The 27,210-nt window shown below is 44.4% G+C and overlaps 1 protein-coding gene across 1 annotated transcript in view; it reads left to right on the forward strand.

Moving 5' to 3' along the window:
* The window catches only part of DNAH14 (dynein axonemal heavy chain 14), a 605,515-nt gene that overhangs the window by 471,737 nt on the left and 106,568 nt on the right, over positions 1 to 27,210 (forward strand). Inside the window, exons 59-64 of the mRNA XM_075925276.2 lie at positions 5,169 to 5,350; positions 6,128 to 6,236; positions 12,089 to 12,214; positions 12,677 to 12,771; positions 13,417 to 13,576; positions 15,761 to 15,892. Of these exons, the coding sequence (XP_075781391.2) occupies positions 5,169 to 5,350; positions 6,128 to 6,236; positions 12,089 to 12,214; positions 12,677 to 12,771; positions 13,417 to 13,576; positions 15,761 to 15,892 (804 nt within the window). The remainder of the gene's footprint in view (positions 1 to 5,168; positions 5,351 to 6,127; positions 6,237 to 12,088; positions 12,215 to 12,676; positions 12,772 to 13,416; positions 13,577 to 15,760; positions 15,893 to 27,210) is intronic.

Consider the following 27,210-nt stretch of genomic DNA (forward strand, 5'->3'; position numbering starts at 1 on the left):
GGAGGTACAGCAACTGCTCGTCCTAGGAGCAGTGGAAATAGTACCAGAGGACTTCAGAGACAAGGGGTTCTACTGCCATTATTTGCACAACAAAAGAAGACGGGAGGATGGAGGCCTATTTTGGACTTCCACAGATTGAATTGGTATCTTCAAAAGCAACAATTCAGAATAGTTACCCTAGCTTCAATAATCCCAGTGTTAGAGAAAGGAGACTGGTTTCCAGCCCTCGACCTTCAGGATGCCTATTTTCATATAACTGTTCACCCTGCGCACAGACGGTTCCTATATTTTGTGGTGTGCACAGGGTGAATACTTATGTGAAAATTATCAATACCAGATACTGCCATTCAGCCTTTCCTCGGCATCCAGAGTGTTTTCAAAGACACTGGCTGTTGTCACAGCCCATCTTCACAGACAAGCTGGGATTATTTTTCCATACCTTAATGATTGCTTGGTTAAAGGCCCATCATAAGTGGAGACACATCAAATGGTGGCAACAAACAAACATTCGATCTCTTGGGCCTTATACTCAATGCACAAAAGTCAATGCTACAACTTATACAAACTCTAGAATTCATTGGTGCCCAGCTAGATTCTGGCTGTGTCTTGACTACATCCCTTTTTTTCGAAAAAGGGATGTAAAATAGATACTTTTAAATTGCAAATGAAGCCAGAATTTAAATTTCCCGCATTTCATTTCCATAATGGTGGCTGCGTTTTTTTTTTTTTTTTTTTTTTTTTTTGAAACAGGGCTTTTTGATACAAAACCAGCAGTTTAGGCAGGGATCTTTTGAAAGTAAAACCCTTTTTCGAAAGATCCTGTACTCCAACAGGACTGCAAAGGATCTTTCGAAAAAAGGTTATATTTTCAAAAGATCCCCGTCTAAACTGCCAGGGAAGTGCCCGGTTCCATACCCTATGAACAGAAGCAGTCCGATTATGGAACTGATGCATACAAAACAACATCACCTTGTAGCTTCATACTTACAAGGAATAAACAATATAACAGCAAACACCCTCAGCAAACACTGTGCCCCTGACCACGAATGGAGCTGCACTCTCGGGTCCTCCAATCCATCTTCCAATGATGGGTTCTCCTGAAAATAGACCTGTTTGCTTCCTACAGAAACAAGAAGTGTTGCCATTACTGCTTGAGAGCCGGCATCGGACCAGGGTCTCTAGGAGATGCCTTTCTTCTCAGTTGAAAGGGCCCCCTCTCATACGCATTTCCTCCTATCCCACTCATTTCCAAGCTGCTGGAGAAGATCACCAGAAACACAGTTATTCTTATAGCACCATTTTGGGCACGACAGATATGGTTCCTTTATCTGTATCTGATGTCTCCTCAGTCTCCCTATCACCTTCTAGTTTGGCACGATCTTCTAACTCAGAACAGAGGAACCTTACTCCACCTGAAGCCACATCTTCTGTGCCTAACAGCATGGTTCATTGTTGGTTCTACCAGGAAGAATTATAATGTTCTGACCAAGTAAAAGAGGTTCTTTTGCATAGTGGAAATCAATCTACCTGGACCTCCTACCTCCAAAAGTGGCATAGATTCCTCTTCTGGTCCTCTAACAAGCATTTAGACCCAAGCACAGCGCCATTACATAGAATTGGACTGCATATTGTCCCTCAAGGACGCTGGATTAGCCCTCTCCTCTTTAAAGGTACATCTCTCGGCGATTACTGCCTTTCACCGAGCAGTAGAAGGGTGGTCAGTCTTCGCTCACTCCATCACAAAGAGCTTCATAAAGAGTCTTTCTAAACTATATCCTCCATGCAGGCTGCTACCACCACCATCATGGAATTTAGAAATGGTGCTAGACATTCTTAACCGTGCCCCTTTCGAACCTCTAGCTACCTGTCCATTGTTGATGATGACACTAAGGCTATGTCTACACTGCAAGCCTCTTTCGAAAGAGGCTCTTTCGAAAGATACTTTCGAAAGAGCCTCTTTCGAAAGAGAGCGTCTAGACTGCACGTTGAACTTTCGAAAAAGTGGCTTGCTTTTTTGAAAGAAAGCATCCAGTGAGTCTGGATGCTCTCTTTCGAAGAAGCCCTATTTACATTGAAGAACGCCTTCTTTCGAAAGAGGAACTTTCGAAAGAAGGCGTTCTTCCTCGTGAAATGAGGTTTACCGCCATCGAAAGAAAAGCCGTGTTCTTTCGATTTAATTTCGAAAGAACACGGCTTGAGTCTGGACGCAGGTGAGGTTTTTTCGAAAAAAAGCTACTTTTTTCGAAAAAACCCCTGAGTCTGGACACAGCCTTAAGGTAGTTTTTCTACTGGCAATCATTTCTGCCCGCAGAGTGAGTGAGTTAGCAACCTTGATGGCGGTTCCACGGTATACTATTTTTAATATACCGGGCTTCCTGGAATCAGCCGCTGATCAGTTTCAGCAGCAGCTGACTTGGGGATGCCTGGGGTTCTTAAGTTGAATCTGTATGTATGTCAGAACTGGCGTCCAGATTCACCCGCCGTTGAAACTGATCAGTTTCAGCAGCGGCTGAATCTGGACACCAGTTCCGACTCACATACAGATTCAACTTAAGAACAAACCTACAGTCCCTATCTTGTACGTAACCCGGGGACTGCCTGTACTTCTATCCCAAACCACATGCCTTACCTTGCAGGCAACTCTGCATTCCCTCAATGTGTGCAGAGCACTTGCTTTTTACATAGCAAGAACTCAATCTTTCCCCAAGTCTCAATGCTTGCTAGTTTCTCTAGTGGACTTCTGCAAGGGTGAACCACTTTCATCTCAGCGCATCTCTAGGCTCATAGTTTTGTGTATCACTAAGTGTTATGCCATCCAGAATAAGCCACTTCCAATAACATCCAAGGCTCATTCCACCAGAGCTGTAGAGGCATCCACGGCTTTCCTATAAGGGGCTCCTCTCTGAGACATCTGCCATGCAGCCACATGTTCTTCCAATGATACTTTTATGAAGCATTACACTATCTTACATCATTTAACTAATGACTCCTCAGTAGCCTCAGCAGTACTTTCAACAGCTGTTAAAATATGATTCCGAGACCCGCCTTCCATGTGTTCTTGAGTACCGCTAAAAAGTCACCAACAGTGGAGCACCCACAGGGTCATCACTCGAAGAGGAAGCTACCTTACGCTGTAACGATGGTTCTTCAAGTTGTGTGTCCCTCTGGGTGCTCCACTACCCACCCTCTGGGTGCTCCACTACCCACCCTCCTTTCAGAATCTCTGCCCTTAATTATGTTTTTTTCATATACTCAGATGGATGAGTGGAACTGGCGGGAGCTGGACCGTGCTCATGTACAAAAGGGCACAAAACTGAAAGATGCAAACCATGCACACACGGTCTGGCTGGCTACTGCTACAGAAAACTCTGATCTGCAGAACCGGGATGACCGACAGCAACAGTGGAGCACCCACAGGGACACACCTCTTAAAGAATTGTCATTACCGCACAAGGTGAGTAACTTCCTCTTACAGTTTATCATGGGTGTTTTTAGTAAAAATCATGGACAGGTCACAGACAATAAACAAAAATTCATGGCCTGTCACCTGTTGATGGCTTGTACTATAGATGCCAGCAACTAAATAGTAGCTGGGGGGCTGCTGTGGAGGGGATGGGGACAGCTCCAGTGTCAGTGACATCATCAGCCAGGTGCTTCCAAGAAGCAACTGCTCTAGCTACCCCCCAGGCTGCTCACTCCAGCTGCTCTGGAGCCATTCCAGCTACAGCCAGTGTGGCTGTCCCCAGGGCTACCAGAGTACCTGGCCATAGGACCAGCTGGTTGGGCAGCCCTGAGATCAGTCACATTGCAGCTGCAGAAGTCACAGAGGTCATGGAAAGTCACAGAATCCATTACTTCATCTTCACCTCAACACTAGTGATACTTTCTTTCATATTGCTTTTGGTTTTATTATGGTCTTGTGGTGGAAGCCAAATGTTCATGATTGATGTGAGTAAATAATTAATGTAAATCAATGTGAAAACACCCACACTGTGAACACTTTATCTTTTTCACAGTCATTGTCAGAGCCTGTGATCATATAGTTGTCCATATTACATGAGCCATGAGAGGTTCAGATGATTGCTAGACACATCATTGCTGAGGCTTGGATCAGAACAATGGCCACTATTTTTGTTCTTGTTGCTGAGACCTATAAGGCTGGTACAGAGAGTCCTGTACAACTGTTGTCTAGATCAGTGGTCCCCAACGCGGTGCCCGTGGGCACCATAGTGCCCTCTGGGGCATTTATGTGTGCCCGCTTAGTCGGAATCGTGATGCGGGATGGCTGGGGGAGGGCTGCACGCGCTGCGGGGCTGAACTTGCGCTGTGACGGGGCGTGGGGAGCGCGGCAGGGAAGCCGCAGGAGCAGGGCGGCCGGTCCGGAGTGGCGAAATGACCGTGGTGGAGGGGGGGTCTGGCACCAGTGCAGGCACACTTGGCACGGGGCCAGCCAGCCAGGTGACACAGCGGGATGTCATCACCCAGTGGTGCAGCGCCCGCCACACACAGAGGTTGGGGACCACTGGTCTATATATACTGTGTAGATCGGATGCTCTGTGTTGGGGCACTACTTCATTCTCTTTTCAGTTCCAACTCCAAGTCCCACCATCCATTCATAGGGTACTGTTTGCCAAATTATCCTGTATGTGGAAATGTTCAGAGGACACTCCAAGAAGGAAAGGAATTAATCTGTAACTCAAGTTCTTTGAGAGAGACTCATTAACATTCTCTGCCCATCTTGTTTTCTTTGAAGTCCAATAAATACTTGACTCTGGTGAAATGATGGAAGGAGCTGAGGTGGCAGAGTGTGATACTTCTTTTTATAGCTTCACCTTCAGAATATTGAGAAGTACTGAGGAGAGGAATAGAAGGAGTGCATGATCACTCTGAGACACCACTATAAAATTTCATTGTCTGAGCTGCACCAGGTATGGCATCTCCTGAGTTGGGGAGATGCAAAGTCCATCTCCAAAAATTCTGGTTACAGGTACATAACCTTAATTTTCTATTAACTTTGTAGGACAGTGTATGAAGCATTGTTTTAAATTATTTCCTGTGCATTTAACAGTTTTACATGAACCAAAATCTAAACAAACATGAATGTTGTAACTTCAGAAATAAGAATATTTTACTGTTTCATGCTTTTAAAAAATCATACTGCCTTCCAGAACTTAACAACCATGGTTGCCCAGGTATGTGTTGAAATCCACAAAAGTGCCACTTCAACAATTGAGAAATATTTGAAGGAAACTAAAAGGAACTACTACGTCACTCCTAATAGTTATTTGCAGTTCATAGGCACCTTTTCAAGCATATTAGAGAGGACAAAAAAGAAAAGTCTGTCTAACAGGTGAGAAATTAATAACATTTTCTCATTATACATTGCTGTAAAGTATAGTCACATGAAATATCCTATTTCAAATGAGCAAAATATGAAAACCAAACACAATGGGCCAGATTTTCAAAGGTGAACTCCTAAAACATCCCTGTAAAACCAATGAGCATGTATGCACTAACATTGTATAATAAAGTACAGATGCATAAGAGTGATTACATGCACAAATAAAAATTATGCATGATAAATGGGTATGTGTAGATTCCTGATCTTATCTATAAAGGTTCCAAAGTCAATATATACTAACTCATATTTTATTTAATTGTCACTTTGTATATTAGAGAATGTTTCACAATATTAAAAACCACCTAAAATGCATTTGGTACTTAAGAGGCACCCAAGCAGATGGAAGTATTTGTAAATTGTATGTTCCTGAACAAGCTAATGTCTTGTATGGACAACAACCCTGTGTCTATCCTGTTACACTGTCTTTACAATTAGGACCCCATAAGAACTCTGCCAGGTATGATTCTTCAGTGGACATGGTAAATCAGCTCACCTCTGGATGCCTTTCCCAGACCATCTCTCCATCTTATGCCACAAGTATTTGATCTGAGTTGGCCTTTTGTGGACTTTCATTGAAGAGGAGGTTATAGCGGTGTTGCACTGGTACAGCCTCTCTCTCCACACGTGCAATCAGATTTTTCCACATAATAAATGAGCATGGAAACATGATAAAACAAATAAAGAATACTAGATAATGCACATTGCAGCTTTATTTTTATTTTTTAGGGCTTGTTTTTACAATGGTCTGACCAAGCTCCTCGAAGCAACATCATTGGTCACAGAAATGCAAGAAGAGTTGTGTGTCCTTGGCCCTCAAATAGAGCAAAAATCAAAGGTAAGTCATAATTACAAATTAATTTCTGCAGTGGCTTTAAATATCTTCTGTAACCTACCATTCCACCACCAACTCTCCATAAAATTGAGATATAACCACCTGTTATATCGCCTCATCTCTGCAGCTTTGCTAGTGGTCTGCATTATACCCTTTCTTTTTCAAAACTTCCATGGCTAACAGGAGATTTTTGTCTACACTACAAGATAAGGTTGAATTTATTAAAGTGGATTTTTTTAGCACCTGATTTTGTAAAGTCAAAGTTGTATGTCCCTACTGTGTGCAAGAGTTCTACATAGTATGTCCCCAATAGGGTGGATACAGTTGAATTTGACATCAATTCACTGTGCACAGTTCCTGCTGCCCCTTTGCATTCTGGGTTAGGCTCCCAGGACATGATGGGACCAAAATAGTGCAGCAGGTAATTCTGTGTATATGCTGTCAACTGCTCATTCTGTGTATATGCACTCATCTGCTCGCTCTTTCCTGCTTGAAAACAACAGCAAACAATCTTTTCACATCCTTTTTTCCCTGGTTATCCATGCAGATGCCATAGCAAGGCAAGCATGGACCCCGTTCAGCAGCAAAGTGCCATGGCAATCATAACAACCACCTTGTGCCTTATTCTGCAATATGTCCAGAGCCTATCCTGGGCCTGCTGAAGTACGTAAGAATGTGATGAGACCATGAAGCACTTGAGTTGAGCAACTGGCAGAAGCAAGCAGCATCTGATCCTCTTTGACACAGTGGAACACAGGTTCTGGTGCCATGAGAGAAGCACAGACGGGTGGAAATGCATAGTTATGCAGTGTTAGAACGCACAGCAGTGGCTGCAAAAATTTTGCATGTGTAAAGCATGGAAGTTTGCATGAATGTTTGCAAATTGCTTTCTACTACCTTAAATTGCAGCAATACCAAAATGAGAATCGCTCTGATAGTTGAGGAGCAAGTGGCAAAAGCCCCGTGGAAGCTTGCAACACAAGACAGCTACTGGTCATTTGTGAATTAGTTTGGAGTGGGGAAATCTGCAGTCGAGGCTGTTGTGATCCAAGTAGCCAAAGCAATCAACACACTTCAGCTACAAAGGGTAGTAACTCTAGGAAATGTTTAGGACATAGTTGAGGGCTTTGCCATGATGGGGTTCCCTAACTGTGGTGGGGCAGTAGATAGAACGCAAATCTTTCACCCAACCATCTTGCCAAAGAATACATAAGTTGCAAGGGATATTTCTCGATGGTGTTGCAGGCACTGGTAGATCACAAGAATCAGTTCACTGACATCAACATGGGATGGTCATAAAAGATGCAAGATGCGCACATCTTTAGGACCTGCATTCTCTTCAGAAAGCTGCAAGATGGAACTTCCCACGCTGGAAAATTACTATCAGAGGCATTGAAATGCCAATAGTGATCCTTGGAAACACCTAGCCTTACCCCTTGTACCTATGGCTCAAGAAGATATACACGGGCAGCCTAGACTGCAGTAAGGAGCAGTTCATCTACAGATTGAGCAAGTGCAGAAAGGTAGCAGAATGTGCTTTTGGGTGTTTAAAGGGAAGGCTTTGCAGTTTATTAACTAGGTTAGACCTCAGCAAAAGCAAAATTCCCATTATTGTGGCAGCCAGCTGTGTGCTCCATAATATCTGTGAAAGTAAGGGGGAAAATGTTATGCTGGGGGGCGGGGAAAGGTGTCAAGGCACAGCACATAGTCACAAATTATGAGCAGCCAGACACTGGGCACTGCAAATCAGAGAGACTTTGACAAATAGGTTTTTGAATGGCCAAACAGCAATATAACAGTCATGCATGTTGCTCTTAACAAGGTGCCCCCAGCATTAAGTATGCTTTCTTATAAACCCGTTCCCTCCATGCAACACAAGCAATAAAGATCCTGTTAGGAACAAAAGGAAGCAGGGATAGAAAAGCAGTTCAGGGTGGAAACTTTGGGTTAGGGGGGGAAGGGAAAGCAGCATATTACAGTTCCCCTCTGCAACAATCAGGCAGATGTGTGAAGGATAGCCTTTTGTTCCAGGACATATCCCTATGGGTGGAGTGTGAGGCTGCCCTTGACTCTTCCCCCAACCCTGCATTCTAAGGCACCTGGGAAACGAAGCTATGGAAGTTGATGAGGAGAGAATGTGGGTCAGCATGGGCTGGAGAGAGTGTCTGTGCATCTGACTCTCCTGTGAGTCTACGAGACATGTCATCAGCTCTGCCATGATCCTCCAGATGTTCTCCTGTTTCTTCCCTGCACACTCTCCTGTCCTCATGCTCCTCTTCCATCTCCTGCAGCAGCATTTTCCTCCATTCATTTAATTGCACTCTGTCCAAGTGGGTGTATTCCATTTGCTCATTTAACATGTCATCCCAATTATGTTTTCGCCTTCTGATTTGTTCTAGCCAAACAGCTGGAGGAGCCAGGGAAGTGGGCAACAGGCTTGCTGTTGCAAGGGCAGACTTTCCAGGAGATAAATTGTGGAACATAAAACCTAAACCCTTTGCATAAAAGAAGTCTGTCCAAGACAATAGGCATGTGTTATGTACAAAACACCAAAATTATTCTTTTAAGCACCCACTATGTAGCAAGTACAACACAGAGATCTTAAGAGAGCAACTGGACTCTGTTGGGTAGCAGGCATAATAAGGGACAGCTCAGAGCTTGCTCTTTTGCTTCCACTTTGAAAGCATGTGTGACATAGTGCTTGCAAATAGCAGCTCCATCAGCTAGGCAATCATCTGCATTTGCAAAGGGGGGCCATGGTGAGTGTGGGGGCAGGGTCTCACACTGTAACCATGTGTTTGGCACCCCTTGTTTGCCAGGAGATTGCAACTTTCCTTTCACACAGGAACATGCAGTCGGGGTGGCCCGTGAGCCTAGGCAGACTAGGCGGTCACCTAGGGCGTCGCCAGCCCAGAGCGCCCAATGATGATGTCACAGGGCACCCGGGCGCCTGATGATTACGTCACGGCCATTGACAGCTGTGCAGGCAGGGGCGCTGATCACGCCTTCCGCCTGGGGCGCCAGCTGCCGCAGCCGGCCTCGGGCCACTCTTGCATGCAGGTAGTAAAGGGGTCTGCTGTAGTGACAGGGCAAGAGCTCACTCACATGGACACAGAGGAACCTGTGGGCAGAAGAGAGAGGGAGGGATCTAGGCATGGCAGCAGGGCAGGGGCTCACATAGTGATCGTGTGTTCGGCACCCCACATTTGCCAGGAGAGTGCAACTTTCCCTTCCCACAGGAGCCTGCAGGTGGGAGGAGTTCCAGGAATGGCAGAAGGGCAAGGGCTCAAATCATGCTGTGTTGGGGATGAACAAATGGAGATGTATGTTGGAAGAAGAAGGAGCAGGAGACTCAGGAGTGGATGGAGTAATTGGACCACTTTATTGCTCATGCACATTTACCTTGGATCCCTAACACACATTGCGAGTGCCAATGATTTGGCAGCAGTTATACTCCTTTATATGTTTTAATATGTAAATTCACACATTAATTACTACTTTCCATAAACCCTTATTTAGGAAGATTAACTCCCATATAATGAATATTAATAAGCAGGTGATAAATACAATTATATCCACCACTGTTTGTTGTTTACTGGTTTTTAGTTGAATTTACATACTGTCTTAATCAGTGGCTTACAGGGAGGGGGAAAGAAGCTATGGCCCTGATAAGTTTTGCAGCATGTAAGAACAAGCAAGAGATAGAATGAGGCACTGTTAACAATGGGTACATTTATCAAGTTGCAATTTAGAGCAACAATCTCAGCAGTGGCAAAGGAGGAGAAAACGGGCCTCACTTATCTTTCCTACAGGCAGCAAGGAGGTAGAAAGCGGGTCTCATGTAAAAGGAAAACTGGCCTATAATTTAGCAAGGAAAATGCCTGCCTTGGCCAGACCCTCACCAAGGTTGCGGGCCTTTCCAAACCCCAATTAACTTTGAAAAATCCCAACAGTGTACTGCAATAGTATCTGTTATATAGCTTTTCCTACATCCAGATTGCCATACTTGATATCAGTCTGCTCTAAATCACAGAGAATAAAAGGGAGTGGATGCTGACTGTATGTGGCCAGAAACTTGGACCTTATACTTCAGTGTTTTGTGCTGCAATGATGCCAGACTACTTACTACTGGCTCATCGTGGAAAGTTGTCCTACCATGGAGGACAGAATAAGGCAGGGCTTCCCAGAAATCTTGTCAGAAGGATGAAAGATAACCTCTATGAGAGCTTTATGGATATGTAGAGGAAGGATTCCCATTCTGTCTCCAGACACATTAACAAACTTTTCCGGGAACCCTCATTGTGCAGGTAGAGTGGTCACCACAGATCATGCCCAATTGCCTTAACCCACTTGCAGCATGATTAAAAATGTGAACACACCAGAAGTGCCCTCCTTGCCATCAGGGTCCAGCAGCGATATGTCCTGGGAGTAGGGGATTGTCTCCAAAGTTATAAAAAAAATCCTGGCTGTTTGTGAGATGGGATGCTCCACTTCCCTGCTGACCAGTTCTCCTCTTCCTCATCCACACTGTCCTCTGCGTTATCTCCCAAGGCTGTCTTGGGAGGAACCCATGAATTGGGTTCGGAAATTGGCCAAGTCCCCACTCGACTCCTATGAAGCTGCTCATAGAAGCAGCATGTTTGCAGCACTGATCCAGATTGTCTGTTTGCCTCCTTTGTCTTCTGATACAACTATGTGAGCTCCTTTATTTTCATGTGGTACTGCTGGGCATCCCTGGCGTATTCTTTTTCCTCCATGCTCTGTGCGATCTTGTCATAGATATCAGCATTTCTTTTGCTGCTTCATAGTTCTGCCTGAACAGATTCCACTCCCCACACAGCAAGCAGATCTAAGATTGCCTGAATTCTCCATGATGGAGCTCATTTTTTTACCCTGGGCATTCATGGTCAGGTATACTGCTGAGGCATGCTGCCTGCTCTGAGGTCTGCTCGCCATGCTGGCCTGCTCTGAGGTCTGCTTGCTATGCTGGAATTCAGGTTTTTCCAGGGCTTTTCCTGTGCACCTGCAGAGCAGCAAAATTATAAGTCCTAGCCAGAGCAGTCACATTGGGGCACTGTGGGACACCTCCCGGAGGCCAAGAACATCAATTTTCACAGCGCTACATCTGCACTACCCTAAAGTGGATCATGCAAGGTCAAATATACTGTTACTCCTCGTGAAGAGCAGGAGTACCAAAAATGACTTTAATAGCTCTGAAAGTCAGTGGCACATCTTTGGTGATGTGGACTTATTGTGTAGAAAATCGACCTAATGAAGCGAAGTTTGACCTAAACTCCTAGGGTGCATCTGTACTAGCAAGATTTTGCGCAAAAGCAGGCGCTTTTGTGCAAAAACTTGCCAGCTATCTATACTGGCCGCTTGAATTTGCGCAAGAGCACTGACTTTGTAATGTACAAAATCAGTGCTTCTTGCGCAAATACTTTCATGCTCCCGCTCAGGAAAAGTCCTCTTGTGCAAGAGGGCCAGTGTAGACAGGGAAGAACTGTTTTGCGCAAAAAAGCCCTGATGGCTAAAAGGCTAAAACACTTTTTGCGCAAAAGCATATGTGCCAGTCTAGACACACTTTTGCGGAAATAGTTTTAATGGAAAAACTTTTCCATTAAAAGTATTTCCGCAAAATCATGCCAATCTAGACTCAGCCCTAGTGTAGACCAGGTCCCAAACACAGAAAAGACAAGTCAACTTCCTGGTTAGCTCATGATTAAAAAAGAAAAACACAATTGGTTTCTGAAATGTTTGCCTTCTCACTACTCACTACTCAATCATCAAACCAAGCATATTTGAAATTCTGTAATCAAAATTTCAAAAGAAAACCTTTTATTTCCCCTTGTTAGGAGATAGAAGAACTTGTGGAAAAACTTCATAGAGACTCAATAGTAGTGGAGCAGGTTCGAACCCTTGTTAAACAGGATGAAGAAATAATGGCTGAAGAAACAAAAGTTGTAGAAGAATATGCCCAGGTACTGAGTCTCTTGTGGTCTCTTACTGTTTATGGTTACTGTTGGCCTAGATTTACAAAGCATTAAAACACTCTGGGCATTAGTAACCTTGCAAGATCCAGTTCTATTCATGATAATAATAAATAGTTCCAAGAACTGCATAAATTTTCATATGCCTCCAGCATATATATTGGTTTGTTAGGAATTTTCACAAAAATATAAAATTGGAAGTAGGAAAAAATGTTGGGTCTCTTTTAGATTTTTCAAGCATGATTTTGATTAGAAAAGCAATTGTGCAAATAGTAAAATTACCTTACTATTTTATAAATCATCTTTCTGTGTGTGTGACTTGCAAAACAAATGTTTTCCTACTGCAGTGTACAGAAAAATGTTTTTGGTCAAATACATACTGCCAAAGGAAAATGCCAACTCTAACCTTCTTATGTGGGTTGTAGAATTTTGTTTTTCTGTTTTATAACATAGAAAGCAACTGAAGAGCTAAATGCTGTAATGCCAGCTTTGGAAAAAGCCCTCACAGCTCTAGATTCATTGGACAAAGCTCACGTTGCAGAACTCAGGTACGTCTGTTTTGTTTTAAAACTTTGTGACTGTTCCAACTAATAGCAATCTTCAGTTCTGGAATAACAATGTTGAAAAATTACACAACCGAGCAAAGATTTCCACCTGAATTCCTTCCATACAGAGTATCCATAACTAAATAAAATTATTTTCAAAGTGCAAACAGTGCTGCACTTCACACTAAATCATTTTTTTATTCTTAATTCTTTATGCTTTCATGTGTCCAATTAGTTCTTATGGGTTACTTTATTCTCTTGCTAAATCAAGGCACAGACACACTCACTACCCCCATAATTGTTTTTCTACACTTTTATGCACAAACTTTTCTCAGGGAAAAGAGGTGAAGGATGATGTCATCAGATCTCAGTAGTTTTTCTCTATGATTATAGAAGTATGTGAATTCTATTTGTATAATCTCAGTGCTTTGTGCTATAGTTATATACTAATTAGTAAGAACACAGAAATTAGTATTAACTTAGTAGATGAGACTTTTGAACCATCTAATCCAGTAGCCTGTCTTTGAGGTGAGCCAATAGTGGATACTTTAAAAGAAGATACACCGCACAGTATTTTCTTTGTAAAAATGTTTTGTATGAAATTGCTGATTCTTGTTAATTTCTCAAATGTTTCATTTTTTTTAACAGAGTATATACTCATCCTCCTCCTCTTGTACTAACTGTTATGAATGCAGTTTGCATTCTTCTGCAAAAGAAACCTAGTTGGGCAACAGCAAAACTCCTCCTTGCTGATCCAGGATTCCTCAAAAAATTGGTTACTCTGGATAAAGATAATTTACCAGAAAAGGTAAATGGAAGGAATTAGTGCTTAATAACTCATCTTCAGTTCTTCCTCTAGGGTTTTTCAAAGGGTATTGGTTTTGTCTCAATAAAAGCCTGAAGTTTGTATATAATACTTTTAGACAAGATTCAGTTTGATATTGCAGTCACTGTGGCAGGATGAAGGAGTTGCAAAGAGGACAGAAGCAGAAACAACCTCTGCAATAAAATAAAGTCTATTATGGATAGACTTTCTCTTCCCAGTATAGACCTGAAATAATATCTTTATGCTGGATTCTGTGGCAGGTCTAGAAGTATGGACGATGTCAGAGGAAGGCTGTGAGGGTGAGGAAACAGAAAGTCCTGAGTACATTGTGCTGTGTGCCAGTGTAATGACCCATAGCGAACTATTGCAAACTGGCACAATTTAGATCAGGTCTTTGGCTGCTCTGAGTTCAGATGAAGGCTGAGGATAAAACGAAGTGCAGAGATAGTTGAGCTGGGAGGAGGTTCTTTTTCCACCCCTCAACTAGTTTAGTACTTAATTCAGAACTGGAGAAACACAGAATTTTCCCTTTTCTAACAGTATGTAGAAAAAAAATGAAAGTAATGCTTTTAGAAAAAAAATCAGACATTAGTTTCTTCTTTAAGTACTTGTTAGTATATCTGTTTGTTTTGGTGTACATGCTCTCCATGTTTCTTTTTTGTCAGCAGCATTTATTTTGAGGGCATCAAAGGTGGAGGGATCCAACTGTAACTCATTTCCTTCTCGCTGCCTATAGCTGTAAGACAGTGCTTCCTCGGATCCATGACACATCACTTTGTAGCTTATTATATTAGTTCTGCTGCACATTTTGGGGTTAGTTTAGGAAAATATAGGATTAATTGCCTATTGGCAAATTTAAGTTTTTGCTATTTAGGAAGCCTTTTAATCTCTCTTCCCTCACCAGAATTTTCTTCTTAATATTAAGGCATAGGGATGTTGTGATGGACATTAGGAAAAACTTCCTAACTGTCAGGATGATTAAACACTGGAATAAATTGCCTAGGGAGGTTGTTGAATCTCCATCATTGAAGATATTTAAGAGTAGGTTATATAGACATCTATCAGGGATGAACTAGATCCATGGTGTCCAACATGCTAGCCACATGTGGCTATTTGGCTGGTTGAGTGCGGCTAGTTCACTATAGCAGTAGCCACTACAGTGAATTTATCCATGAATTTATCTAGTTCTTTTTTGAACACTGTTAAAGTCCTGGTCTTCACGACATCCACAAATTGACTCTGTATGATCTTATCATGCTCCAACCCTGTTATTGATCCACTCCAGCCCTGCCTTCACTTCCTGACCCCTCAGACTGATTCCCACCCAGCTTCAATCTTTGGCCTACATCTAGACTCAAACTACAATCCTGATTTGGCTTGTCTATGAACTCTGACCTCAGTTCTGATCCATAGCCTATCCCTAACTCAGTTTCAGGGTTGCCCAAAACTATGGCCATCTTCAGCTTTATATCTCTTCTTAACCACATCTTTAACTACCAGACCTTCCTGTCTCAAACCCAGAGCCTGACAATTTGCACAGATTTTGTTCCAGGCACTGGTGTGGACTCAGCTGTAATATTGTGACTAAACTTTCAGAAGCATGTGGACAATTTGAAAAGCATCCAGATGAGAGTAGCAAAAATAATAATGGTTTTAGAAAACTTGACCTGTGAGGAAAGGTTAAAAAAACTGGATATATTTTGTCTTGAGCAAAGACTGAGAGAGGACCAGATACTTTTGTTCAAATATGCTGTGGGCTGTTATAAAGACAATGCTGACCTGATAAGACAAGAAGTAATCAACTTAATTTTCAACAAGGGAGATCTAAATTAGATATAAGTGAAAACTTTTTAATTATAAGGATAGTTAAATAATGGAATAGACTGCCAAGGGAATTTGTAGAATACCTATTATTGAATGTTTTTAAGAACAGGTGAGACAGACACATGTCAGGGATGGTTTAGGAATTCAGGGTCCAGTGTCAGTACAAGGAAATGGAATAGCTAATAAATAACCAATAAACTAATAACTACAGCTAATGATTAAAAATACCCAAAAAGATTTTCTGTGGTCTTCTCCTAAAGTAACAAAGAATCCTGTAATAACATTTCAAATCTGCGGGAACTTTTAAGTCATGTTCTAAAATTTAACCTGTTTGGTTTTTAGGTGTTTCTGCAATTGAAAAGATATGTAAAATCACCTGATTTTAGCCCATCGAAAGTGGGACTAGTTTCTATTGCCTGTTGCTCCATGTGTAACTGGATTATAGCTTTAGATCACTACCATGAAGTACAAAAGGTATCTGATTTAATAAAATTATCATTATTTGTGATTTTAAATAAAAGTTCCTATAATACATTTGGTAGATGACTTTCCGTTCTTAGAATATTATATTTCATATACAAATGCATTTCAACAATAGGTGAAATTAAGTGTTTAAGTTAGTAGAAACCTTCACACAGAACAGGTCTAGTGGAATACTGATTTGGCCCCATAGCCAAATACTTAGCCATAATAAAGCTCATGGGCCAAATTCTATTCTTAGTAATATCTGTTCAATCCATCTACAGCAGGGATGGGGAACCTCCCCTGGGGGCTAGATATGGTGACTGGCTTGCCTGGATATGGCTCCCAAGACTCAGGGCCTCCCCCAATACTGGAGAGCCTGCGCTGGTGCTCCAGCCCCCTACTGCCTCACCATGGAGCTGGAGCACACAAAATCTACTAGCCTGTACTCCCCTAGGTTCTGGTATGCAAGGGAAATGTGAGGGGTCACATCAGTGAGGGGTTTTGGAGGGGATTTTTTGCTTCTTACTTGTGTGCAGCTCCTGACTGATTTTTTGGTTGGTCAGTGGCCCCTGAGCCTAAAAAGGTTTCGTGGATGTGCAGTTAAATGAGCCTCTGATTTGGTGGCTGATGTGCTTGAGTCCAGTGATGAAAAAGTTTGTGTAGATTTGTGGGCAGAGTTGGCACTAGGGTTGATTTCAGGGATGGGTTCCTGAATGCTTATGATGTAGCTGTGCTGTGTGGTTACCAGAAATAATTTGTTTGAGGTTCTAGAGTTGTCTTTAAGTGAGAATTGACCTTTCTTTAGTACTCCATTCAGGTCCTCGCACCGGGGATCAGAGAGGTGTGCAGAGCAGTGTCCCTCACACCACATCTGCACACCTAGCATCTCACGTCCCTGCTGTTTGTGGAGTGTGCACGCTGCGCAAGTCCCACCAGTTCCTTTTCAACAATCCTTGGCTGAAGACAGAGTTCAGGGCAGCCCTCTTCTTCTTCACAGGGGAACAAGAAGTTTTTAATTAGTTTAGGCTTTACCTCACAATTTCATTAGTTATAGCTAGTTTCAACATTGGTTACATTTGAAAAAAAAAGCAGCAGCCGCTGCCACCGCATCTTCTCTTCAACATGCTAGGTTCCCCCAGCTTTAAAAGATGCAACTCATGCAGAAACTCGATGCCTACCTCTTACAGCCATGCTTCCTGTGTCAAATGCCTGGGGGAGTCCCAAGCAGCACATAAGAGCCCTCACTGCCTGAATAGAACGGGCAGAGCCAGAAAAGACCGCGAAATGCGGCTTAAAACCCTCCTCTGGGAAAAGTCTCTTCAATCTTCAGGGGACAAACCAGAGGAAGTGAGGGGACAGCAAAAGCCCTCTGATAGGGCAGCTTTATCACCCCACAAAGACTCTCAAGCCACAAGGGTTTCCCTAGCACATTCGTTATCAGCACAGCCTAGAGCCTCTTGTTACCCTGTGCCATCAGTCTCCAGCACCATGGAGAAATGCAAGTCTGCATCAGCCAGGAGAGCTGAGGCAGAATCTAAACTCGCCACACTGTCGGGCGCCACAGAGGCAGTGGCATCAGCGAAGCCACATATGCCTCCACCTGTGGCTGCTGTGAGCTCTCGCTCGATGTCCGAACAAACCGGGCAGACTGACCTTGACTGTCCCCTGGCACTGCAGCATAAAAAAGCACTGCACAAAACACGGCACTTACAAAAATCTCCTCACATGACATGGGGAGACAGCTTGCTTGCCACACTCCACAGTGCAAGGGCATGCTAAGATGCCACAGGTTGCCCCCCTACATCGCTATCCCCAAGATCTTATGGTAGCGGGCATAGGAGCAGGTTCTTGTCATTCCATTCCTCTCCTCCATCATTGGCTTCTTGGAATTCATACAAAGACCATTCCCTCCAGCAGTATCCTATGTGGTCCAACCAACTGTGGATGTACCCCCACATCAGTTCCAGCCTGAGTGGGCCCTCTGGGACACATGGCAAGGGTACCAATCACATTCCTCCTATGCCTGTCACTCAAGACACAGCCTCTACATCTGTACAACAGCACACTTCCAGACGCTAACCCACCATCTCTGCGTGCTTCTCACCTGCTCACCTGCCCTCAGTAATCTCTCAAGTGGGTTCTAATGAGCACGACAACTCACCTCACTCAGATCTGGAGAGCTCCTCACACAAACCTAGATCCAGACAAGACAAAGCAGTATTTCAGACCTCACCTTCTCCAATGGCACATGATCTGAAATAATTTCAGGAATTGTTTAAATGTGTAGCCCAATCCCAAGACATCACATTACAAGAGGTTCAAGATAAACAATACAAATTACTCACAATATTACAACCAACAGCATTCTCGAAGGTAGCTTTACCAATCAATTAAGTTGGCCTTAAACCTTCAGATGATCTGTGGAAAAATCCAGCCTCTGTTACGCCGACAAACCATAGAGCGGATAGAAAATATTTTGTCCCTGCAAAAGACATGGATTTTCTCTTTGCACACCCCCCACTGAACTCACTGGTGGTGGACTTAATCACAAGGCTAAGAACCCACAGTTTAAGTCTATGCCCCATGACTAAGAACACAAACAGCTAGACACCTTTGACCGCAAAGTGTACTCTTCTGCCACGTTCCAGTTCTATATATCAAATTATACAGCCTTTCTGGCCAATTATGATCACGCCAACTATGTCAAATTACAAAACCTGCTACAGGGCCTCCCTGACAATAAATAACCTCACATCCAATCCATTATTAAGGAGGATTTATCAATAGCAAAAACTGCTCTCCAGGCCGCTATGGATGTCACAGACTCCACCTCTTGAGCTACAGCCACTGCCATTGTAATGGGTAGTCTTCTGGCTACAATCATTGCAGTTCTCTTGGTACTCCAATCAAGGGTGGAGGATCTCCCCTTTGAAAGAAAACAGCTATTTGCTAACAACACAGATGAGAGCCTACATTCAATGAAGGACTCTCAAATGACACTCTGCACTCTGGGGATGTACACCCCACCTAATAAGAAATGTAAATATACCCTCTATCAAAGGGCTAGGGACTATAATTACAATTACTATAGACAACAGCAGAGACCATATGACAACAGGCCCAAGCAACGTCCTAACAGGAGGAGGATGCAGCAAAACTACTCCTCCACAACTCAATCCACCTCTCACAAACAACATCACAGCGATTCAAGCCTTACGACCAACACAAACAAAGGCAACGATGGCGCCAACAGCCTACCAAGACGCAGACCCAACAACAGTCTCGACAGCAGGTTTGACACACCTGTCAAAGGTCTGCACACCACTCCCCTTTTACAGGCCATCTCTCAAGTAACCAGATTATTCTATCACCGATTGAGACCCTACCACTGTCATTGGTTCACCATCACCACAGATCAATAGGTCAGAGAGATCATAACATCTGGTCTCTCTATTCTTTTCACTACCCTCCCCCCTTCCAGCCCTTCTTCCCCTTCCCTTTTCAGGAACCTCTCTCACGAACCCGTTGCGACAAGAGGTTGTGCGTCTACTTACCATCGGAGTGGTGGAGATGGTCCCACGTCAATTCAGAGGCAAAGGTTTCTATTCCCAATACTTCCTCAGACAGAAGTCCGGCGGATGGAGACTGATCCTCGACCTTCATGGGCTCAACCGTTATCTAAGAAAACAAAGATTCAAGATGGTTACTCTGGCCTCTATCATTCCAACTCTCAGCGAAGGGGATTGGTTTGTGTCCCTCAACCTTCAGGACATCTATTTTCATGTCGCCATCCACCCAGCCCACAGGAAATTTCTCTGATTTACCCTCGGCAACGACCACTATCAGTACACAGTGCTTCCCTTTGGGCTTTCGGCTGCTCCAAGGGTATTTTCAAAGACCCTGGCAGTCGTAGCCGCTTACCTCAGACATTCTGGGATCACAATTTTTCTGTACCTCGACGACTGCCTCATAAGAGCCTACTCGGCAGTCGAGGCACAGAAGGCAGTAGCTACTACCAGGGACATATTTGAGGCCCTCGGTCTCATCATCAACCTACCAAAGTCCTCCCTGGTTCCATCCCAGTCCATTGACTTTTTCAGAGCAAGGCTGGACTCTACGACCACTACTGCCTATCTACCAGTCGACAGATCTCAAACTATTCAGGAGCTATTAAACATTCTGCTCACCGCTCCCACGGTCTCCATACTTACTTGTCTCCAGTTGCTAGGCCACATGGCAGAAGCAACCTACGTCATTCCTCACACCCGGCTCCACATGAGGTGCCTTCAACACTGGCTCCTTCTAATCTACAAACTGGCCATAGACGATACCCACAAACTTACCTCTATCCCCAACTGGGTGAGGGACTCCCTCGCATGGTGGCTCGACTCGAATAACACATTAGTGGACGTTTCCTTCCATGTCCAAGCCCCATCCATCCAGATCACCATGGATGCATCCCTTATTGGCTAGGGAGCACATATGCAACATCATCAAGTCCAGGGTTTGTGGTCACCTCACGAGTCCCTACTTCATGTACATTTTTTAGAGCTTCGAGCAGTTTTCAACGCATGCCGCCAGTTCGTCCGATATTTGCGAGGGACCACTGTACAGATTCTTATGGACAATATATGCACAGTCTACTACATAAATCGACAAGGTGGTGCCAGATCCAAATTCCTGTGTGCAGAGGCCATGCGGCTATGGAATTGGGCAATTCGGCATGGTATTACACTCACAGCTGCTTACCTCCCCGGCAAGAGCAATACCATTGCAGATGCTCTGAGCAGGACCTTCCATCTGCAACACAAATGGGAACTGCTCGATGATGTAGTTCGCGATGTTTTTCAGTCTTGGGGATACCCAGACATAAATCTCTTTGTGACCCGGTGCAACAAAAAGTGTCGCCTTTACTGTTCAAGAGCCGGAATAGGAACTGACTCAAAGGGGGATACCTTTCTCCTCAATTGGAGAATGTACCGCCTGTCACATGCCTTCCCACCACTTCCCCTCATACCGAGAATGATAGGGAAGATACTGACGGATGACACAACGGTAATATTGATAGCACCGTTTTGGCCCCGTCAAACCTGGTTACCACAACTCATGCGGATGTCTTTATCTCAACCCAAATGATTTCCACATGTGAGCAATTTGCTCTCGCAGCAACACAGCATTCTCCTGCACCTGAGCATCAGCCGCCTTCACCTCATGGCGTGGTTCCTGAGTGGCTCCAGGGGTCGGAATTAGCTTGCTCCCAAGCAGTGAGAGACATCTTGATACAGAGCAGACGTCAAATTACCCAAAGGTCTTACCTTTATAAATGGCAATGCTTCCTGGCCTGGTGCTAGTCACAAGGCATGGACCCCTCGCGCGTACCCATTCAACAAATATTGGCCTACATTCTTTATCTACATTTTCAGAATTTGGCAGTCGCCTCACTGAAGGTTCATTTAGCTGCAGTCTCAGCCTTCCACCCGTCTGTAGAGGGTGTTTCGGTATTCGCTCATCCTATCTCTAAGGGTATGTCTATACTAGCCCCCTAGTTCGAACTAGGGAGGCTAATGTAGGCATTTGAAGTTGCAAATGAAGCCCAGGATTTAAATATCCCGGGTTTTATTTGCATCTTCCCATCCAGGCGCCCTTTTTAAATCCCCGTAGTCTGAACTAACTGCCCGTGGCTACACGCGGCAGTCAAATGTTAACTCAAACTAAGTCCTTAGTTTGAGTTAACTGATACACCTCATTCCATGAGGTAATAGTTGTTTCATACTTCAAAAAAAAAATCCTCTTTGTGGTTAAGGACTGCATAATTGAATTCACCATTATGCAGCAGTGATGCCGGGATTCCCCGGCTTCAAGAAATGTAGTACGTGTCGGGACCCGATGCCTGCCTCCGACAGGCATTCCCACTGTATCAAGTGTCTAGGTGACCGTCATATCCCTCAAAAATGCCCGCACTGTGCCAAGCTTACAGCACGAGCCAGGCGGGATCGCGAACTGAGGCTCAAAATGCTGCTCTTTAACAAAGTGCTACAGCCCACCAAGGCTGATCCTTTCCGGCCCGCGGACTCTTCAGCAACAGACAAACACCGGCCTGCTCCAAATGCACTTAAGAAAAAGTATTCTCCACTCCGCTATTCGACATCGAAGCGGGTTAGTGCAGGATATAAGCTGGGCACTTCAGGGACAACAATTAGCCGCTGTGCTGAAGGCACCGAGTCAGGCCCTTTTGAGGGAACTGGCACCAGTGACTCCTGCGGCACCCAGATCAGAGTTGGCAGCGGCAGCGGCAGCGGCACCAAGTATGCAGCCGCCACTGTCAGCACCACCAATGTAGGCACTGAGAAAAGGCCAGAACCGACTGGCACGTCGTCACCAACACAATCGTCAGCACTGACACCAACTGCGGCACCACTGGCATCAACACCACCAGTATTACATCGGGAGCCGAACATGGCTCTATGCTCTCGAGAGACCTCTCCGGCCCTGTCAAAGGCCCAGCGCAAGTCCAGAAGAGCTATTACTTCCTTTCCTAGCCTGGAGCCTATTCCCTTTTGCCCGGAGCCACCCTCTCCTGGCTTGGCTCATTCAATACGCTCCAGAAAAGCACTGCAATACAGCTCCACCAGGCAACACCACCGTTTGTCACCATGCTACTCCCCATCACTACAGCGTTACTATCGGCATCAATCGTCACGGTGTCCGAGATGCTCTCAAAGCAGATCACACTCACCTGAATCACCTACGCTTTTTTCTTACTCCCACTACCATAATACAAATAGGAGTAGATACTTTCCAAAATACTCCCCAAGGAGATACCACTACGGTCACCATTACTACGACCAACGCTGCTTTTATTCAGTGGAATGCAACTGCTCCAGTTCACCACACTACCACCAACTGCATGTCTCACATGACACCACCAATTTGCCACCCCATCTGGCACAAGACCACCCACCCCTCCTGGGGAGGTGCCTACCCTCACTCATTACCTTGACCTGGATGACAGTCAAATATCTGACTAAGAACAGCCGCAAGGGGTGTCCCCACCTGACCAGTCATCCTCTTCTCCAGATGATGCCATCTTTCTGGGAGACTCTTAACCTACGGATGATGCTTGACAATTTCAAGAGCTATTCAGATGTGTAGCTGAGACCCAAGAGGTACAACTTACTGAAATACAGCAAAAACAGCATCAACTGCTAAAGAATCTACAGCCCTTTCAGAAGTCTAGAATGGCACTACCTCTTGATGAAGCAGTCCTTGAAGTCATTGACGATATCTGGCAGTATCCTGCTTCTACCCTTGCAACCAACAAAAGGGCAGATAAAGTATTTCATCCCCTCCAAAGGGATGGAATTTCTATTTACACACCCACAGCCTAACTCGCTTGTGGTGGGTACAGCGCAACAGAGAGCTAAAGCCCCACAATATAGAAACACCATGAGTGACAAGAAGGGCAAACGACTGGATTTATTCGGCTGGAAAGTTTATTCCTCCGCCACACTGACTTTGAGGATGGGTAACTACATGGCCCTTCTCGCTAACTACAACTTTGATAATTACACCAAGTTAGTGGTGCTTTTAGAACAACTTCCTGACAATAAATGCCAAGTCCTAAGATCAGTAGTACAGGAGGGTTTTACTGCCTTCTGGGCAGCGCTACAGATTGCCCTAGACATCGCTGACATGGTTGCATGAACCACCGCCACTTCAGTGGTAATGTGTAGAGCATCCTGGCTGTAGTTCCAAGGGAATTACAGTCAAAGATAGAAGATTTACCCTTTAACAGACAAAGTCTATTTGCTGAGAAAATGGATCAAGTGCTCCATTCTGGCAAAGATTCCCGAACAATGCTTAGGACACTCGGTATGTATATGCCACCTTACCGCCATAAGCAATATACACCCTACAATCAGCAGAGTCCCTTCTCATATGCTGCATCCTGCTACAGACAGTATGACCAACAACGACCAAAGCAACGACTGCAAAAACGATGCCCACAAAATAACAAAGTGCCTAACCAACAAAATATCCGGCAGCCCATTTGATGTGCTGGTTGGGGGACTGCAAACCATTCCCGTAACATTTCAACTGCATGAGTCACCAAAACTATTTTACCATCAATTGAGAGCATATCAACACCGGTTGTCCGCCATCACCACCAATCGATGGGTCTGCGAGCTAATAACATCTGGCTATGCAGTTCCCTTTACTTCACCTCCCTCACCTTCCCCCCATCCCCATCCCTCTTCAGGGACCTTTCTCATAAGGCTCTTCTAAAACAAGAAGTCCTACGTCTCCTTGCAATTTGTGCAATAGAGAGAGTACCCAAGCAGTTCGTGGGCAAGGAATTTTATTCCCATTATTTCCTGACCCAGAAAAAAAATCAGGGAAGTGGAGACCAATTCTGGACCTTGAGCAACTCAGTCACTACTTTCGCAAGCACAGATTCAAGATGGTGACACTAGTTTCTATTATTTCAGCACTCGATACCGGGGATTGGTTCATGTCCCTCAACCTGCAGGATGCTTATTTTCATGTGACTATCCATCCGACTCTCAGACATTTCCTGAGATTCCTAGTAGGCCCGGAACATTTCCAGTACAGAGTTCTGCCCTTCGGTCTTTCATTGGCACCCAGGGTGTTCTCAAAAACTTTAGCAGTGGTAGTGACCAACCTTCATTGACACAGCATCATGATATTCCTGTATCTAGACGATTGTCTAATCAAGGCATCTTCTTTTGATGAGGCATCTCATGCTACCAACACAACGAGGACAGTATTCAAGTCCCTCGGTCTCAATCAATTTTATAAAATCTTTAATGATGCCGCAACAATCCCTTGAGTTCATTGGTGCACCACTGGATTCCACAACAGCCAGGGCGTACCTTCCTCTAAACAGATTTCATGCTATTCAGGACTTTATACAAATCCTCTCCACAAGTCCCAAGACCCCTGTACTTACCTGTTTACAACTCATGGGGCTCATGGCGGCTACCACATATGCCGTAGCACACGCAAGATTACACCTCAGATGCCTCCAAAACTGGATAGCCTCAATCTATCAGCCAGGCAATCACAATATGCACAAGACAGTCTCCATTCCTACTCTAGTACCAGACTTGTTAACATGGTGAAACTTCCCTACCAATATGCTCTCTGGCATCCCATTCCATTGGATGCAACCCACTATGCAGATTACAACAGATGCATCTTTACTGGGCTGGGGAGCTCATTTCCAAGACTACTGAGTTCAAGGGCGATTGACCGCTCAGGAGTCTCTCCAGCATATCAACTTCCTCGAGTTGAGAGTGGTATTCAATGCATGCAAGCATTTTCTAGCCAATATCCAAGGTCACACCATTCAAATTCTCACCGACGACATAACAGTTTACTACATCAACCGACAAGGGGGAGCTCTATCATGTTCTCTCTGTGTGGAGGCAACACGATTATTGAACTGGTGCATTTGCCATGTTATCACCATCATTGCAATGTACCTTCCGGGCAAGGACAATATTATTGCTGACGCTCTCAGCAGACATTTTATTCCCCAACACAAATGGTAACTAAACCATGAGGTGACACAAGACCTCTTCTGACAATGGGGGTACCCCACTATAGATCTGTGTGCAACATATCACAATGGCTGTGTCTAGACTACATGCCTCTGTCGGCAGAGGCGTGTAGATTAGACAGATCAGCAAAGGCAAATGAAGCCACGATTTAAATGATCGCGGCTTCATTTACATTTACATGGCTGCCGCGCTGAGCCGACAAACAGCTGATCAGCTGTTTGTCGGCTCGCGCGCTAGTCTGGACGTTCCCCCTGTCGACATCAAAGCCCTTTGTCGGCAGCCCCGTTATTCCTCATGGAATGAGGTTTACCAGGGCTGCCGACAAAGGGCTTTGATGTCGACAGGGGAAACGTCCAGACTAGCGCGCGAGCCAACAAACAGCTGATCAGCTGTTTGTCGGCTCAGCGCGGCAGCCATGTAAATGTAAATGGAGCCGCGATCATTTAAATCGTGGCTTCATTTGCCTTTGCTGAATAAACAAATCTACGTGCCTCTGCTGACAGAGGCATGTAGTTTAGACGTACCCAATGAGAAGTGTTGCTCTTATTGCCCCAGAGCGGGCCTTGTCCTGAGATCCCTCAGGGATGCTTTCCTACTTGACTGGAGCCATTACCTACTGTATGCCTTTTCTCAATTCCACCGATTCCAAAAGTTTTGGAGAAAATAATCAGTGACAACATCACAGTAATACTCAGAGCCCCCTTTTGGCACTCCACAAACAGCAGGAGTGCAAGATGTTAGGTGTGCAGGCTCGGCACAAGGGGCACTGCTCTGCAAAACTCTTCGATCCCCAGTGTGAGGATGCACCGAGACCTGAGTAGAGCACCCACAGGGACACACATTTCAAAGAACCATTGTTACTGCATCTGGTGCGTATCTTCTTTTTCCAAGGCCTGTGAGAATGAGGGGTCATTTTCCAGGATAAGTTGTAGATTTTTGGTAATGCGTTGGAGAGGTTTAAGTTGTGGACTATAGGTGAGGACAAGTGGAATTCTGTTGTTTTCTCTTTTGGGCCTGTCTTGAAGGAGTTCGTGTCTGGGTACTTTTTTGGCTCTGTCAATCTGTTTTTTCACTTCTCCAGGTGGGTATTTCAGTTTTAAGAATGATCTATAATACATTCTCTAGGTTTTTGTCTCTGTGGGATTGGAGCAAATCCAGTTGTATCTTAGATCTTGGCTGTATACCATAGATTGAGACATGTGTCTGGGATGGAAGCTAGAGGCATGAAGGTAAGTGGGTTTCCGGTAAACGGAGGTGGAAATTTGTCCATCATTTAATTGTACTGTAGCATCAAGGAAGTGGATTTCTTGTGTAGACTGATCCAGGCTGAGGTTGATGGTGGGCTGGAAGTTGTTGAAATCCTTGTGAAATTCTTCAAGGGACTTTTTCCCATGGGTCCATATGATGAAGATGTCATCGATGTAACGTAAATAGAGTAAAGGTATTAAGGGGTGAGAACTGAGGACATGGAGGAAATTCTATTATAGACATATGTGCCTAGTATGCAAAGAGACCTATGTGACCAATATAGTTACTAGAATTAAACATTTCAACAGTTATCCCATAAGGACCACACAATAATTGTGAGTATATTCAGTGTCTGTGTAATACATACATATTCAAATACATACACCGAAATACAGGTAGTTGGTTCCTGTCTTATCCCTGAACTGTGTAAGGATCCCCAATCCATTCTGAAGGCAGTTGCATTTCCCATTTCCACTGAACTCCATGAAAGACTAT

Source organism: Pelodiscus sinensis, chromosome 3 (assembly GCF_052426305.1).
Source record: "Pelodiscus sinensis isolate ZL-2025 chromosome 3, ASM5242630v1, whole genome shotgun sequence".
Classification (NCBI taxonomy): Eukaryota; Metazoa; Chordata; order Testudines; family Trionychidae; genus Pelodiscus; species Pelodiscus sinensis.